Source organism: Chinchilla lanigera, unplaced genomic scaffold (assembly GCF_000276665.1).
Source record: "Chinchilla lanigera isolate Chin_1 unplaced genomic scaffold, ChiLan1.0 scaffold00021, whole genome shotgun sequence".
NCBI lineage: Eukaryota > Metazoa > Chordata > Mammalia > Rodentia > Chinchillidae > Chinchilla > Chinchilla lanigera.
The window spans coordinates 13,641,628-13,658,685 of record NW_004955422.1 but is presented as its reverse complement, the minus strand read 5'-3'; the positions used below and the strand labels follow the sequence as shown (position 1 = coordinate 13,658,685).

The following is a 17,058-nucleotide window of genomic DNA, read 5'->3' as shown; positions in this document are numbered from 1 at the left end:
ACAGAGTCAAGGGAGGAAGGAGGATATAATCTTCCAGGTCAGGCCCACAGTAACCCACCTCTTCCAATCAGAACCCACCTCTAACAGCAAGTCAGCTATAAGGCCCCATCATCCAATCACCTTCCAAATATCCCAACTAGGATCCCATGAGGCTTTAGGGTGGTATCTGGATATAAACCATAACACATGCTACAGCACACACATCTATCTGCAAGGTGTGAGTCCAGAGGAAAGGGTATCTTGCCACGTTTGCCTGAGATGTGGGGTCCAGAGACAGAAGTTGGGTATATCTGTGCACATAGGCACAAAGCAAGAGACAGGTGGGGGCACAGGAAGAGGATTTGCGATGCGGATGTCATGGACGGGAATCACTCATGTAAGGGAATGGTTGGACCATGACAGTAGGATGGACGGGATCCTTTCCCAGGGGCACCAGGTGTCAGACAGATCTTTCTGTGAGGTTACACAGACTCCATAAGCCAGAGCTGGTGTTGCTCCGGGCCCTCATCTCCTACTGGCCACTGGAAAGATAGGAATCAGGTCTGGGTCCCGGCCCAGGCAAGTTAGGACAGGACCACAGACTGAAGAGATGGGGACAGCAGGACAGGGAAACCTGCATGCAGGGCTGGGTGGGCATGAAAGATGCCAGGAGAAGTGGAAATCCAGGGAGTGGCTTCCAAGTGGATAAAAGGTTATAGGTGAGAGCTGGCGGAGAGGTAGAACTAGGAAAGTGAGAGCCACTGCGGGACAGGTGAGGACAGAAAAGAGTCTTCAAGGGAGACCCTTTTACATCCTTATAGTTGAGCAAAGGGACAACAGGAATGTGGGGAGGCTCACAGCCTAGAAGGGCTCAGGAATCCCCTACAGAGCCAGGAGGAGGGATGGGGCCTCAAGGTGGGTGCAGGGAGCAAGGCCTCCCAGACTGACTCAGGGGGCCCAGAGGTGGAGGGTTGTGAGTTGATGCTATCTCCCATGGGCTGGGTTCTTCACTGGCTAGCAGATGGCTGCGTCCATGCCAGGAGGGCTTTGAACCAGAGCAGGGACTTAGGCCATGACAGGAGCAATTAGGAAGTGTAATGACAGAGGCAGGAGAGGGAGAGGGCACATGGCTGGACAGTGGTTGTCTCAGGGACTGAGGTGCTTGCTGGAGGCAGAAGCAGCCAGGGGAGGGGAGGCTGTTTGGTGCAGCCATGTCCAGCCCAGCAAACTTAGACAAGCAAGGACAGGTATTTTGTCCCCGCCCTAAGGGGCTTGTACCTTTATACCTCAAGGAGTGGCTATTAAGGTGTGGGCATTTGGGTATGTGCTAGTGCCTCCTGTAATAGTTGATACATTGTGTCAACTTGAGTTTAGAAGTTTAACTAAGCATCTCAGCAGAGGGCCAAGGTCCTCACTTGGTAAGCGTCCTCATCCTGTGCAAGAGGAGGGCATGGAGATGGTGTGAGTGCTGCACCTGCCAGGCGTGGGGTAGCCTGTTTATAAGAGAAGAAAAGAGGCTTTCTCTCCCCACCCCCTACCTTTTTGCTCTTTCTACTTTCGCTGTCTTCTGCCTCCTTGAACTACTGTATCTCAGCCACGCCACCCTGCCTTGGAGCCAGCCAAGTGTGGACTGAAACCTCCACAAACTGAACTAAATAATCCTTTCCTTCCTTAATTTTGGGTGTTGGGTATTTTGTGTCAGCAATGAGAGAAAAGTAATCAAGATACCTCCCTAGCATCAGAGACAGGAAGCTCTATATAACACCAGGTTCCCCAGCTCCGCCCACTGACAAGGAGGAACAGAAGTAAACAAGTCACCAAGAGGGGGAAGTAAACAAGGGGGAGAGAAAGAAGTAAACAAGTAAACAGGCAAGTCAATAGTGATTTTGGAAATCAAAAGTAGACATGAAGGGGCTGGGGATTTAGCTCAGCGGCACAGTGCCTGCCTGGCAAGCACAAGGTTGTGAATTTGATTCCTAGTACTGGAAAAAAAAAAAAAAAAAACAAAAGTAGACATGAGAGACTGCCTGGGACTGAGAGCAAAGATGGATAGATTTGAGGCTCACAAATGGCTCAGGAAAAGCTCACCAGGGAGGTAACCACCTGGGACCCTGAAGAATGAGGGGCCACAAAAGCAAGCTGGACAGTCCTGCTGGCTGTCAGCTGCTGGGTAGTCAGAGGGGCAACACCAGGCCATGCTTCATCAGAAGAGGCCAGGCTAGCCCTCAGGAGAGGTCAAGCTGGGCCAGAAGCCATGGGAAGATGTGCCTGGTTGTGATGAATTAACTAATAGCCAATTTGTCACACCCAGCTGAACTGAATCTGTGTGGTTCTGCATGCGGATGGCCCACCTGAGGATTGTTGCCAAGAGAATAAAAGAAAAACTGGATGGGAAGATGGTTCAATGCTGAATCTCCTGGAGAAGCTTGTCATGCTGGTTTTCCTGATATGAACTCAGCTGTTCTCATCAGAGAAGCTTGGGCCCTCGCTATTGCTGAGGATGGCTGCAGTTCTCTTTGGGGCAGCTCTGGATCTTACCTTCCTGGCTCCAGTGCAGATCCTTCAGCCTGGTGGCACAGATCCTTCACCCCGCTGGTGCAGACTTTCTAGCTTCCACCACTGACCTTTGGGCCTTCCCAGTGTGGATCTTTGGTACAGACTTCCATGAGATATTGTCATGGGCTCTAGACCTCCAGCTGGACGTGTAGAGGACATTGCCATGGGCTCTAGGTCTTCAGCCGAACTCATGCAGGACATTGCCATGGGAACAGGCCCTCAGCTGAATTCTTTAGGTCTCTAGTGGGTGGACAGATCTCTTGCATTCTTCTTCACTGGACTTTTTGGATGAATATTATAAAATACTCCTATAAATTATGTGTCCTATATTAAATCTGTATTAAATATATTATATTATATATAATGTATTATGTATTATATATATTATAAAATACTCCTATAAATTATGTGTCCTATATTAAATCTGTATTAAATATACAGATCCTGTATATTATCTGTCCTGTATTAAATATTCCCTTGCAAGCCCTAACTACAACACTGGTGCTTGTCAATTTATGGGGATATTGGCTCTTCTCCACACCTGTTTGATGGCCTGGTAAATGGAGGCTGAGTATTCCGGCATGGTGGAGCTGGGGATGAGACACAAAGGCCAGCTCTAACCATCAGGCTGCATGGAGAGACCACAGGGAGGATATTAATGCCTGGGGACTAAAGAAGACATATAGTTGGACCACTCAGCAGGGTGAGTTTGGGCTGGAGAGGGAGGGTGAGGACTGGCCAATCCTGTACCCCAGAGTGGGCACTTAGGCCCAGGGAAGCCCAAGTCTGTGCAGGTGTTCCAGCAGTGGGGCTCTCAGTCCCCCAGAAAGAGAGAAAGAGAGGAAGGGAAAAGGAGAGAAGAGTATGACTGCACCCCACACAATCCACCTACTCCTCAAGGACCCTGATCCCTGTGTCTGTCCTGTGTGTGGTCTCCATTTCTTCTGTCTCTGGACATGACAACATCCTGCCATGGCTCTTGGTCCTCTCTGAAGAATAGCCTCCTCTGAATCCTCCAGGGGGACCCAAGGGCAAGCAAAGTGGCCCCTGGCACCTTCCTGCTCACATCTCGGCCTCTGAAGTCCTGACCACTGACTTTTGTTAGCTTTTCACTTCATCCATTTTTGTTGCCACTTAAGAATTTTATTGTTTAAGCATTTGAAGAAAAGTTTGATTTTTTTTGGAAAATGACCTCAAGCTTACCAGTGTCAAGAATAGAAAGGGTACAAAGAAATTTGCTTCTGCACACCTCCCATTGTTCTCTCTGTCTCTCCCTGCCTCCCTCTCTCCATCTTTTAATTCTAAAGAATTTATGATCTATTTCCTGAACACGAAGCTGTTCTCTTACCTAGCCCAGGATAGCCATCAATATCCACATAGCTAACACTGAAACTGACTTTTATCTAATCTACCACCTTGTGACCTGCTCCCTGCCATTTTATTTTTGTTGTGACTCATATTTCTTGCTTAACAACACATCTGGCTCTTCTGTGAATCCCCCTCCCTAGCCCGGCAGGCTCCGTGTCCCCTGGAAGTCCAGTTCCTTCTGCAGGGACACTGCAGAAGGTCTTGGCAGAGCCCTTGGTGCTCCTGCCTCCTGCGATGGTGGGCAGAATCACCTGCACAGCCAAATCCACACACCCACAGCTGTGCACCTACGGCCTGGCCCACCGAGTCCTCCTTCCCTCCGTCCTCAGTGGCTATGATTTTGAAAGTGTGGCCATGCATGCTTCCCACAATTCCTCCTTTCCGAGCCCCTGCCCAGCACTGATCACTTGGGAAGCCAACAGCTGTGCCTTCCTCCATGACCTCTGGCTGGCATCGCCAGGCACAGGCGCTTCTCATCCTCCTGACCTCTGCTGCCTCCTCCTCCCTCTGGTTGCTCACCCAGCATATCTCCCCATATCACCTCCAAGGACACCCTACTCCTCACCTCCAGCCCAGACCCTGCTCTCAGATGCCTCTCTCCTCAAGGGGCTCCCACAACCCCTAAGTCCCACAGCCAGCTCCCTGTGTTCCGGAACCCTAGAGAATGGTACATACTTGGTCCCTGTCTCCCTCAGCCACTGAGACCTGGCGACCACACTGTTCAGCATCTCCACCTGCCCACTTCTCTTCCCAGGACACAATAGTGGCTTCCATCCCATCCCATCCTCCTTCTGCCCCGGCCCCCTGCTGAGATCTTTCTAGAATGCCAAGCTGGAGCAGGCAGTGCTGGGCTACATGCTTCACAGGAATCCTCCCCCTCCACCCTCTCTGTTGTATGAACACACATCCCTCCTGCTGTGGCACCCAGAACCACCCAATTGGGTCACAGTGCAGCATAAGCAGAGTGGTTGGAGCAGGGCTCAGGGCAGAACCAGCTCTAAAGTCTGCTGTCTGGTTAGGTTTGGTTTGCCTGAGCCTCTTTTACTTTATCCGTTCCCTGGAAAAATGCAGCAAGCACCCATAAATCCACTATCCAGCCCAAGAATTACAATACCTCCCACGCTTACACCAGCTTAGGAGCTTCCACCCCATCCTGTTTCCTGCTCGGCCCCACCCTATCTGCCTGAGATGATCACTATCTGGAATTTTGTGTTTGGCATTTCCTTACTTTAGAAAGGGGGGAAGAGAAGGTAATCCCCTCCTCCGGACCTTGGGCGTCTGGGTAAACCAGACAGCACTGAATCCTGGCCGTTGGGAGCAGGGTTCACTACACCCCACTTTCCCCTGCCCCACAGATCTTAGCTCCTCTGCCCCCAGATGGAGCCCATCCCTGACCCTCATAGGAACAGTCCCTGCACACTGAACTGCCTGCCTCACTTTGTCTCCATGGCTCCGCACTCCAGCCAGAGTGTGCTCTGTGAAGTTACAGCCCATGTGTCTGCTTGGCTCTGCAGGGATGTACCTGGGTCCCATTTGCTTAGTCTCCTTTGGCACTTGTTCTCCTGGGAGCCTCCTCTAAGAGATGGCCTTTTGTGGTACTCAGTCCCAGGATCCTTGCACCTATGCCCACCTGTTCCAAGTTGCCCTGTTGCCTGGCCCCCCAGAAACAGAGGTAGCAGTCCAGTCACCAGGTAGAAGGCCCAGGATTTGGGGGTGGGATAGGTAATATAAGGCTGAGGGCTCTAGCTACAGCATCTGCTGCTACTAAGCCAAGCACTAAAACAGCCCAGGTTATACAGTCCCCTGGTGTACTGGAGTGTGACATTACGGGCCTTGGGAAGTGATAGAAAAGACTAGGGCCAACCATGCAGCCTCAGCTTTGCCCTCCTGACTCAGGCCTCAGTGCCCAGGGCCGGGGCAGGTGTGGAACACAGAAGGCTGGGCATGGGTGCCTGCCCCAGAGCACTGCAAGAGGGGATGCAGGAGCTGCAGCCAAGGCAACAAAGGTGGCTCCCAGCTTTTGGTCCCAGATGGACCCCTGAGAAAGAGATGGGGCCTGGGAGAAGTGAGGGCTGCCTAAAGTGAGGGGGATGTGTCTGTCTGCTGCAGCCAGCGTGGACCTGTGCCACTGGGAGGGGGTCTCTCTGCATATGGGTACAAAGGCATCAATGAGTTCATCCCAGGGACTCCCCCTCAGACCTGACTAGGGCCCCCATGGCCATCCTTCTACGATCACTGAGTTGTTGGAAAAGTCCAGGGGATACTGGGAGCTGATGCTGGCCACACCCACCAGCCCCAGTGTGCAGCCTAGGGTGGGTGTCCTCTGGGGTCTTCCTGGGCTCACCCACCCTCTCTGAATCCCTCTGTGGCTTCCTCTCCTCCCAGGCTGCCTGGCAGTGCTGACCACACCACAGGCTTCAGAGCCAGATCAGACCAGTCATGGGATTTGAATCCTTTATTGACCACTGGGATGAAGCCAGGTCCTTCCAGGTTGGGCTATTGGATGTTTCCCTAAGGTTAAGTGGGCACTGAGGCCTAAGACTCAGTCTCAAACATCTTCTTGCGGCCCTCCATGCCAGACTTCTCCTCGATGTTCTTCCTCCAGTCACCCACATCGCGCAGGTCTCGTTCCTGGAGGAGTGAGAGAGGCCTCAGGCCCACAGGCCACAGCGCCACAGATACCCCAGCCTCAGTTTCCCTTCTGTAAAGGGGGTAGTGGAGCCTCCCCAACATGGTCCCCAAGGAAGGAGGGGAGCTACCCATTGGAGCAGAGCCTACCTTCTCTGTGTCTTCCTTCTTGACTTGCTTCAGGTTGGCCCGCAGGTCCATGCACACCTTGTGCTTGGAGCCCAACAGTGCCTTCAGCATGGCGTCGGCAGACATGCGCACCCGCCGCAGTGGGGGCCTCTTAAATTTGCCCCTCAGATCGAACAGCTTCTGGTTCATGTCCTCCAGCTGCCAGGAGAGAGGCCATGGGAGCGCCTGGGAGACCCCAAACCCCGGGTACCGCCCCACCATGGCCCCACCCAAACCACTAAGCCCCGTCCCCAGGCTACGGTCCCGCCCCCTCACCTCTTTGGTGCTCTTCTGCACCTTCACTTCCATGTCATACTTCTCCTCCTCGGCTGCATCAATCTTGGCATGTAGTTGTTTGCAGAGCTCCTGGGGTGGGGAGGGTGAGGGTAGGCAGTTGTCCTCACACCTGAGGCCACAGGGACCCACCCCTGCCTTGACCACCCCTCTGGCTCTCTTGAGTGGGGAAACTGAGGCCGGGGCCCATTGGCTGCAGGCAGCTGATACCTGCACTTCGGACATGGAGCCAGGGATGTGCAGGGGTGGGCAGTGCTCTGACAGGTAGTTTTGCTTCTCCGACTCACGGCGGCTCTCCTCCTTCTCCAGCTCAGTGGCAGCAATCTGGAGCATCACACTCTGCAGGAGAAGGGGGTGATGAGGGGCTGCTCTGACCCCACACTCTTGTCCCCACCCCTGAGCTGCTCCCACAGCAGTACCTACCTTCAGGTGCTGTCTCCGGGCCGTGATGGCCCTGTTGCGTTTCTATACGGAGCAAAAGGGACAAAGTTAGGCTGGCTCCAGACCCACTCCGTCCAGAGGCCTCCAGAGCAGGGGCTCCTGCCTGGGACAGCTAAACCAGGGGCTCACGGAGGCCTTGGTCCAAGCCCAGGCTTCATTTCCCCTGTTCAGAGCTTCCTCAGGGCCACAGTGCTCTGGCCTAATACTTGGCCCAGATGGCACGTGGGCTGGGAGGCGAGGGATGGGGCAGGAGAGCGAGGGAGGCTGGAGGTACATGGGGTACAGAAATCAGGAAGAGTGACACCCCTGTGACCAAGCCTAGCTCCACTTCCCCCGCCCCATAAGACACTGGGCAGCCACTTCCTCTGTTACCAGTCTCTGTGGGTGGGGCACTTTGGGAGTAGGGGTATCTTCCCTGGGCCGCAGGGCCTTGAAGCTCTCCCCTCTGACTTATCCCAAGTTGGGAGTCCTGTCCCCCTGCCTAGGTTTCAGTCCCCAGTCAGGTACTCACCTCCTCACTGTCCCAGGAGAAAGAGTGGGAGGGGGAGGGGAGAGAAGAGAGAGGTTAGGGTCACAATTAGTGGGTAGGGGGTAGCCATGGGTATGATGGAGCAGAGGGATGACCAGTGGCCAGGGTGGGCAGGGGGCGTTGCTGGGGAGATGCCAGGACCCCCACCCCAGTGAGAGGAGGGTGTGGCTGGAAGGGGCCCCATGTGGCGTGCCACTTACTCCCCCATCTTGAGGTCTGGAGCTTAGCCTGTGGGAAGAAAGAGAGGTGTCAGGGTCCACCCACAGGAGGCCAGCAGGCAGCTCAGCAGGCAGAGAGGCCCCCTTGTGCCGTGCCCTGACTCCAGCCTTTTTAGAGGGCAGTGTCTTGGAAGAATTCCCCAGGGTAAGAAGTAAGAGGAGAAAGTGTTCCCAAAATGTCCAAGGCGGGGCGAGGAACTGCAGCTGTCCCTGAGGGAGGGCTGGGCCAGGCCAGCACAGGTGGCTGCCAGAGCAATGCTGGTATTTTTAACTCTGTTCCTTTAGCCTCAGACTTAAGTGCATGCAAGAAAGTGCTCCCCGATGCGGCCTGGGGGCTCGGGTCCTGGCTAGCATGACCGCACACTCTTGCAGCCAGTATCCTGGAATTAAGGTCTGGTCATCAGAGACCTGTCCAAGACCCCTGCCCCATCCTAGACACCTCCCCAAGCTTCCACTTCTCACTCCCAACTCTATAGAAGCCTCCGGAGAGGGCTGCTGGCAGTGGCCCCTTTGCCCCCAAACCCCTGCCCCAGGAAGTCCTCCAGCAAGCTAGCTTGAGAGCGCCCTGTCCTCTGGCCTCAACGGGCCGGGCCGGGCCTCACCTAGAGTCTGGGCAGCAGGGCTGGGAGCGAGGTCAGGCCGGCAGCGGCGAGTTAGGCTGGTGGGCCCAGGGGGAGGGGTATAAATGGCCTCCCCCAGGCTGGGCCCCTGCTCAGAAAGGGCATGGAGTCCTCCTCAGACCAATGGGGGCACAGAGAGCCAGAGAGACCTCCCCACCTGCCCAGGCTGCCTGGCCTGGCCCAGCCCAGGCGATTGCTGCTGGCCGCTTGCTGCCATCCTGTCCAAGAAGTCTTCGGGGGGGAGAGTGTCGTGGTTGGGCTGCTCTATTTAGGGCTCAATGATGAGGCTGAGATGTCTCCCTTGTCTTGCAAGGAGCCTGAGGACAGCCTGTGTGGTTCAAGTGTGGGCTTTTGTGGACACCCAGCTCAGGGTCAGGGGAAGGCCCTTCCATGGGAGTCTGGCTCTGCATTGCCCCCATTTCAGTAACAGGTCCACCTTCCTGGGCTCACCCCAGAGCTCTGCTCCCCGAGTCCTTTACTTCTCGCTGGTGCCTGTTCTCCGCTCTGGCCCTATGGTTAACTGCTTCCACATTACCCAGGGCTGGCCCTTAGGCAAAGCAGCTACATGGCCCCCGCCCTCTAAGCCAACCCCAGGGACGGCAGGGACCCCCAAACCTGTCCTCCTGAGCTCTGCATGGTGACCAGGACCCCGGGGGCTGCTCTCCCCTCTGCATGACCCTGCCTTCCCACCCTGAGCCAGAGTAGGATGGGGCCCCCGGATGAGCAGCTGAGCTCCTCCCGGCCTTCCCCAACACCTGGCCCCCTGGCACTTTTGTACAGGCAACTCGGAACACGTCCATCAACCCCAGGATGGCAACACCACCACCCTAAGAACCTCTCTGTGGCCTGTGAGAGCTTGGGGCCCCACGTTACCCTGCTCACCCAAGCCAGGGCCCTCGCCCCCACCCACCCCTGCAGGCTCCACCCTGCAGAGGCACCGGCTCGTGACTTGGCACCCTTTCTGAGTGGTGGGGCGCTTGGCCCCAGCCCTGCCCGCTCCCCAGCCCGTGGGGATCAGAAGAGACATGAGATGCAGAAAGATTGGAGCCGCTAAAGCCATCCAGATGTGCGGGGATTAGGAGGTGCATCCCCAGCCAAGGCTGCCCCCCAAAGGCTCTGAGCAGCTTCTGAAGGTGTCTACTGCCCCCTGCTGCTCACATGGGGGAGACCTTGTGCTGCTGGTCCCTAAAGGTGCTGGGTCCCCTTCATATACTGTCCTTACCTACAATGCCCCCAGTAGCATACTGTGTCCCCAAAGGACCAGCTCCAGCTTCTCCTGCCATGCCATCCTTTACCTGTCATTGGAGGGGCTCCACCTCCTGCCTCTTCCTACTTGGGCCCAGAGGGCACGGGCGGCCCTTGGAGGACCTCCCCACCCCACCCAGGGGTCAGATCAAGGTTTTGTCCCAGTCAGAGGCTGAGGGCTGGTAAGTTTGGAAGGGAAAGACCCTCCCCCAGCCTTTGTGGGGCTGTGGGGTTGAGGGTGGATCCCTGCCCTGTGTATGTGTCCCCACAGGACCAGCGGGACAGGCATGGCAGGGGAAGGCTTTTATTAGAGTCCCACAGGTGGCCTAGACGAGTGCCTATGGCTCTGTCTGGGAAAACTGAGGACCAAGATGCTTTTAGGGGCGAGGCACTGGCAGGCGCAGGCGGGGCTGCAGGGCTAGGATGCGGTCCACCTCCTTGGCAGGCTGCAGGCGGTGCCACTGGGCGATGGGCCGCCGGGCATGGGCCAGCATGTCTGCCCAGTGCTGCAGGGGCTGGCCGGAGGCCCGGGGGCCTAGCAGCACCTTGCCCAAAGGCTCGGCCCGGAGCTGCAGGCCACGGGCCCAGATGGCCAATACCAGGTCCACACTCTGCACAGAAACAAGCCAGGGTGGGACAGAGGAAGGTGAGGTCAGATTGGCCCAGCACAGGTCCTGCCCCGCCTTGCCCTTCCTCCCACCAGCCCACCTGGACCTGGCTGAAGGGCACCAGGAAGGTGAAGGCTTCGTTGAAGTAGGGGGCAGTGGTGCCCTTCTTGCTGGATGTCTTCTTCTTCTTCCACTTCTTCTGGTTCAGCATGAGCTGGACCTTCACATAGGACTCTGGGCACACAAGAGTGGGAGAAAGACCCAGTCTGAGGGCTGACAGAGCCCCAGCCCTCTGTCCACCTGAGTGTGCATGTGTGGCTCTCACCTGCCAGCTCTGGGCTCAGGCCTCGGGCTTCTAGCACAACCACGGTCAGATAGCCGGAGCTGGGCACATAACGCAGTGAGAGGCACAGCTCCCCCATCTGCTCAGCCTGTAGGAGCAAGAAGTTTCACCGGGGAGACTCCTCCTTGTCTGGGGGGTTGGAGTTGCAAAGCTGCCACCCTGGGCCTCAATCTCCCCTGAGGCACTGGAAAAGGGGTCCTACTAGCTCTGTCCCTGAACTGCAGCCTGGTGTCCAGCGGCCTCACCTCATTGGTGCCCGGTGGGCCCAGCTGGTACCAGCACTCCACAACGTGCTGAGGATCCAGGGTACCCAGTGGCAGGCACAGCTCTCCCAGTGGCTTGTGCTCAGAGAAGCGATTGAAGTCCAGCACTTGCACCTGCAGGGTGGCACTGGGCAGCTCTGCCAGTGGGACCTGTGGGCATGGTGATGAGCCAGTCACCCCAAAGGCCACCTCACCCACCCACCCCACCCCAAGCCCCGCCTGAACTCACGTGGAAAGAGAAGGTCTCCTCAAACATGGGGCAGAGTGTGCCATGATGCACCTTTGTCTCGTGCCTGCGCCCAGCTTGTGTGGACACGCTGACACGGGCATAGGGGTCTGCCGTGCCTTCCGCCCTGAGGTCAGCCGCCTGCTTCAGACCCACCCTGATCTGGGAGGCAGCAGTGGGCTCAGCTGAGGGGACTTTCCAGGTCACCTCGAACACCCTCACACCACCCATCACCCTCCATTAGCCTCAGGACTCTAGGCCTTCTCCAGGGGCCCCCACCTCCTGGCTTCCAAAGTTGTACTCCAGGGAGAGCTGCATGCGCCCCCACTGCCGAGGATCCCCCAAGCTGGACTCCAGGTTCTCCACATCTGGTTGCACCTGGGGTAAGCAGGGACAGGGGAGACCATGTGCTCTCATCAGAGCCCTGGTATCCCAGCCTGCAGTTCCAAGATGTGGATCAAGCCACCCACCTTCAGGTCAAGCCTGTAGAAGGACTCACATCCTTAGCTCAGTTCTGTGAGACTGGCCAAATCCCCCCACATACGTCATCTGTTGCACCACTGCCTTCTTTAAGAACTTGCTGCTGCTCCCAGTGACCCATGAACAAACAACTGTCCTTCATTCTTTTTCTTTTTTGAGATAGGGTCTCACTGTGTAGTTCAGGCTGGCCTTGAACTCTCTATGTAGCCCAGTCTGGCCTCGAACTCATGGTGATCTTCCTGCCTCAGAGAAGCTGGGATTGTAGGTGTGCACTACCACACCCAGCCATATGTCCTCTTTGGCAGTGCCTCCTCCTCACCTTGCTCATCCTCTTCCCCTGCCAGGAAGGTCCTCCTGCCCCTGCCTCTGGGTGGATCAGACTGTCCCTGGGGGGAGGGGAGTGAGCTTGCCCTTGATCGCCTGGGCTCTTCTGAGCTCTGGAGACTAGAATTTGCATTGTCCTCTAGGGATCGAGCCAGCATGGAGCTGCTCCTCACCAGGTGGGTGGTGGTGCTGCTGCGGGCACTGCCCAGACTCATAACTTCCTTGTCCTGGAGCTTCTTCCTACGACGACGACGGCGTTGGCAGCAGCAGCAGATGGCACAGAACAGACAGGAAACAGCGAGGATACCGGCACCAAGAGCAGCGACAATGAATGCCCAGTGGGGCCCTGGGGTGGGGGCACAGGAAGCTGAGATGCCTTTGTGGACAACCTCAGTCCCCTGCCCCTCCAGGCCATCCCCACATTCCTCTGACACTCAGTGTCCTGACACTCACAGGGGATCTTGGAGACGAGGTCTGGAATGAGCTCAGGCATGGCCGTGGTGCCAGCTGGGGTTGGGGCGCTCTGGGGATCTGGTGGGCGACCCATCTTCCTGCTGGCTTGGGAGAGAAGGTCATGGAAGGAGGCCAGGTCACGAAGGTGGGCGGCTCCCCTGGCCCTAGCCACTATCTCATCCTCCTGGCAGCAGCCAGCACAGGGACTACTCGGGCCAGAAAGCAGTGCAGGGTGGCAGGCAGAGGGTTCTGAGCCCAGCAAGCCAAGCAAGGGAGGCGCTGGCTTGGCCAAAACTCCAGTTTAGTTGCCATGGGCCCAGCCTCCTGACCACCTCCCCCAGCTCCCAGCCTCTGCCCCAGCCATGTGGGCCAGGCTTGGGCAGCCTGCTCTCTGCCTTCACTGTCCCTCCCACCTCACAGGAATCTCCACTTCCAGGAAGCCCCTTCCTCCCTGCCTCTCTCTCCTGGGCCCTGGCTCTGGCCCTTCCTCAGGCCCATTTTATCCACGGGGTTGGGGGTCCTCTCTCAATGGCTCATCACATGCCCCTTTGCCTAAGGTTAATCATAGGTTGGGCCTATTCACTGTGGTCCCTGGGACCTGGGAGGGACCCAGGGGTCCAGGGACAGGCTGGCTGTGGGTGGGTGATCCTCTGAGCAAGCCTGGGCTGAAGATGTGTTGCTGGCATGGGTGGGCACTGGGCCAGGTGCACCTGGGGACCAGGGCAAGGTGGGGGCAGGCAGGGGCAGGGTGCAGCTGGGAGCGGCCAGAACATTCCTCCGCACTGACTCAGCCACCTGCCCAGACTCGCCTACTGCCTGCCCTACCGGCCACCCTTCACAGGTGGGTGGGAAGTAGGGTGGGCAGACAGGCACAGCTGCCCTGGGCCCTGCACCCGACCTGCCTGGGGCCTGGGGAGGGAGCATACCTGACCAGGCTGGCTCCTCCCATCCATGAGCAGGGAGGGCAGGTTCCTGGCTGGGGGCTGGGTTGTACGGTGACCCTAGGCCCAGGGAAGGCTCTCAGGTTCAACCCTTCTCTTCCCCTTTTCCTGGAGCAGCAGGGAGTCTGGGTTCCTAACCCTCCACCTCTGACACAAGACCTGCAACCCCTTACAGGGACACTCCTCCCTCCCACCCTCCCACTGCCCCAGCAACCAGTAGATGAGCTAGATCCACTCATCCCTGCTTCCCCCAGCCTGGCACAGAGCACAGGAGAGAAGAGAGGGACCCCACCATAACTCCAGAATTAATCCCCAACTGCTGCCCAATAGATGATCAGAGATGAGGGCACAGGCTCAGGAGGGGACCAGCTGTCCTGCCTCCCGCTGGGGGCCTAACATTGGAGTTCCAGTAGACCGAGGCTGGAGCCCAGCTACCTGACTCTGAGGCCAACAGAGGGGCCAGTGCTAGGTTTAAGGCCTGCTGTTGCTTCTTGAAATTCCTCATTTTTTAACAAAAGGAGGCTCTTTGTCATTCTGTACTGGGCCTCGCATATCGTATAGCTTGTCCATAATTTTTCAGGGGGCCCTTGGAGAAGCCCCTGCAGATCAGTATGGAGAGGTGTGTGCTATGCGCTCACAGGCATTGGCAGCCTCTCTGTCCCCATGGCGCTCCCTCCTTCCCAGCCCCACCCCCATTCAGGTGAGCTCCCCAGCCGCCAGGTGGTTGGCAGAGCAGCCCTCATGGTGGCCAGTGAAATGGGTCCAAGGTTCCTGCAGGATCCCTGGGACAGGACTGCCCCACCCAGGCCCAGCTTGGGGGAGGAGCAGGCTCCCTCCCACTGTGAAATGTGAGATCCTAAGTACATTCTGGAGTGAAGTAGCTTCGTTCAAGATTTTACTGTTGAAAATTGGAATATGTTGTCAGCATGGTCTCTTTCTGTGCGTGCATGTATATGCATGTGGCCCTCCCTGCACCCCGCTTGGCCCCATCCCACCTCAGGCTTCTAAGAGCAGGTGGGGTGGCCCTAGAATCCAGATTTGGTGCTACCAGTTGGCAGGATTCTCAGATGGCCTGGAAAACTTGTCCGCAGGGACCTCAGGTGCTGCCTGGAAGCTGGTCTTGGAGCATCCTGGGACCCTCAGGACACCACTGCTGGTCCAGGGTATCCTGAGGCCTGGAGAGCTTAGGGTCCCGGGGGACCGTTGGGTCACATGGTGATAAAAGTTTGGCAGGCAAGCAACCACCAGGTGGCACTGTCTGTCTCACTGGTCCCCACCCACGAGCAGACTGGCTTCTCCGGAGAGTGCCCAGGAGCTGGGGCAGTAGAGATACAAGTGACAGGGGTCTCCGAGAGGCTCTCTGGTTCCCACCTTACCCCCAGGACACTCTCAGCTGTGCTCTGGCAGTGCCTCTCTTGTTGTCTGTCTTTGGCGGTCAATTTTCCCTGGCCTACTCAAGAAAACCCTCTCTGGGATGCCCACTGGGAAGGGAGACGGGTCCCTCCCAAGTTGCTCTCCACCCTTTTCCCCATGGCTCTGTGAACCCATCTCTGCTCTGAGCTTCTGAGCAGAGCAGCTGGCTCATTCCTGCAACTGCCAGGCACCCCGCAACCTCCATTCCCTCCGCCAGGTCCCACTCCCCCTGAAGGCCCGTGTGCTCCCCACTTTGTCCAGGAGTCCTCTGTGGTCCCTGTAGCAGCCCAGTTCTGTGCTGTATTGCATTCTGGTCCCTCCTAGTAAGGAACCCAGGTACCCCCAACCTCCCTGTCTGCCCAAGCCAGGCACTTACTACTTCCCAGTTAGTCCTGCTAATTAGTTCCCTCCACTACTGGTCTAACTAGAGATTGGATTTCAGTGGGAACAATATTCTGTGGGCCCGTCCTCTTGAAAAGCAGACCCCCAGGTGAGGAGTGTTGCCCCCCAAGAGCGCAGCACCTCACCTGATGCCACGGCTCCTATGGCCAGCCCGCCTCAGGCCTTCCTCTCAGGCTCTGGCCACCAGGAGGCCGGTCCCACTCAGAACCTGCAGCTGGAGCCCGGCGTTTGCTCTGTCTCTAGTGATTAGGAGCATCTGGGTGGGAGGGGGAGCTGGGGAGGCTGGGCTTCGGGGAGCCCCACCTCACGGCCGGAACTGCTGGCCCTCAGGAGCTAGGAAACTCCCGTGGGGAGGAAGGTCCCCCTGAAAGCCTATGGGCTGTGATTGGGCTATGCCCTATCTGCAGGGGTCCTCAGGGGTCAGGGTGTCCTGAGCCCCACCAACTTTAGTGAGAGTGGGTGATGGGCCCATCTGGGTGACCTTTGTGAGGGGTGGACTTGGCTTGCATTGGCTTAGCTCACCACATAGGCTCTGAGTCACCGCTGCCTGGCTGGAAGGTGGCCTCCTGGCACTGCTGGCTCCACCAGTACCAAGGGTAAGAGGGTAGGAGCTGGGCAGGGGAGCTACAGGCACTCTGGCCAGGGCAGCCCTGGGGAGTGCTGTGTACTGCTCACCGGAGCCATCCAGGCCTACTTGGCCCTGCTGCTGTTCTGGAGGCCTTTCTGCTACCCCATGGTCTCTAGCTGGGCTGATCAATTCCTTCAGCCTTTGGTTTTCCAGGGAGCAGCCCCTCACTGGGTGGCCCATGAATTGCTAAGCAGAACTCCTTTCTGAGCTCTAACTTCAACGCCTCTCACTTCATCTGGGGCCTGACCAGGACTCACTGGCCAGGAACACAGCTCCTCCACTGTGTGCCAACCAGCTGATCTGGTCTGGTCACTCTGGGACCAAGGCTAGGGTGTCACAGCAAACCTCTTATCTGCTGCTAGAGGTCAGACCTGGGGCTGACTAACGCTTCACTGCAGAACCTGTTACTCTGGAACTAGGCCTGCGGGACCAAGAGGCCCTCACTCAAGGGAGTTTGGGGGGCCAGGCATGTGGGATATGTAAGCTCATATGCGCACGGATGGCTCGTGAATGGTTCTGGGCACATGGAGTATGCACTTGCCCCACTACCACACGGGGATGGGTCTGTCCCTTAGTCTGATCCAACCAGAGTGAGAGGGATTTAGAGGTAACTAAAACCAGTGGAGCCAGAAGCCACCCCAGCACAGCCAGGTCCACCTCAGCAGACAGGCATCTTTTCCCGGGGACAGGGGATGCACAGGTCCCAGAGTATGCTGAGCTACATGCCCTGTGAACGGCAATCCCAGCCTGACTGTGGAGGAGCTTTTTGCTTCCCCACCATAAGGGCGCCTCCGTGGTGAGGTGGCATCTGAGGTTCCCGGGAAAGGAAGGAGAAAACCAAACAGAGCTGGCAGCCGGCAGCCAGCCCCATGGCCAGCTCTGTGGCCCCCAAGACAGTGGCTTGGCAACCAGCGGCCCTGTGGAGACCCTG

General features: G+C 57.2%; 2 protein-coding genes across 4 annotated transcripts; both read right to left on the bottom strand.

The window, feature by feature from the left end:
• Positions 1–6,343: 6,343 nt before the first annotated feature.
• Positions 6,344–8,859, bottom strand: Tnni2 (troponin I type 2 (skeletal, fast)). Its single transcript, XM_005384181.2, has 8 exons — positions 8,784–8,859; positions 8,164–8,191; positions 7,946–7,952; positions 7,417–7,458; positions 7,204–7,332; positions 6,976–7,065; positions 6,682–6,858; positions 6,344–6,534 (listed from the first exon to the last, which is right to left on the bottom strand). The coding sequence occupies exons 2-8, from the start codon at positions 8,169–8,171 to the stop codon at positions 6,439–6,441; spliced, it is 549 nt and encodes a 182-aa protein (XP_005384238.1). The 5' UTR covers positions 8,172–8,191; positions 8,784–8,859; the 3' UTR covers positions 6,344–6,438.
• Positions 8,860–10,334: 1,475 nt separating this feature from the next.
• On the bottom strand, positions 10,335–15,753 carry Syt8 (synaptotagmin VIII). Of its 3 annotated transcripts, none has more exons than XM_013514333.1 (9): positions 15,625–15,753; positions 12,744–12,848; positions 12,464–12,636; positions 11,766–11,864; positions 11,490–11,648; positions 11,243–11,410; positions 10,980–11,085; positions 10,755–10,888; positions 10,335–10,657 (listed from the first exon to the last, which is right to left on the bottom strand). In XM_013514333.1, the coding sequence occupies exons 2-9, from the start codon at positions 12,835–12,837 to the stop codon at positions 10,424–10,426; spliced, it is 1,167 nt and encodes a 388-aa protein (XP_013369787.1). In that variant the 5' UTR covers positions 12,838–12,848; positions 15,625–15,753; the 3' UTR covers positions 10,335–10,423. The 3 variants fall into 3 exon arrangements, with proteins under 3 accessions (XP_013369787.1, XP_013369788.1, XP_013369786.1); XM_013514334.1 differs by having other exon boundaries at positions 12,744–12,844; XM_013514332.1 differs by lacking the exon at positions 15,625–15,753 and adding an exon at positions 13,670–13,806 and having other exon boundaries at positions 12,744–12,844.
• Positions 15,754–17,058: the final 1,305 nt, after the last annotated feature.

Bases quoted from the DNA above. Each gene is read 5' to 3' on its own strand.
- Syt8 (XM_013514332.1), bottom strand. From the start codon at position 13,692: ATGGGAGGAGCCAGCCTGGTCAG. The intron at 12,845-13,669 runs GTATGCTCCCTC...CTCCCAAGCCAG, and splicing joins GGAGGAGCCAGCCTGGTCAG to CAGGAAGATGGGTCGCCCAC. The intron at 10,889-10,979 runs GTGAGAGCCACA...TTGTGTGCCCAG, and splicing joins CCTGAGCCCAGAGCTGGCAG to AGTCCTATGTGAAGGTCCAG.
- Tnni2 (XM_005384181.2), bottom strand. The intron at 7,333-7,416 runs GTAGGTACTGCT...CTTCTCCTGCAG, and splicing joins CCCGGAGACAGCACCTGAAG to AGTGTGATGCTCCAGATTGC. The intron at 6,859-6,975 runs GTGAGGGGGCGG...CTCTCCTGGCAG, and splicing joins TGCAGAAGAGCACCAAAGAG to CTGGAGGACATGAACCAGAA.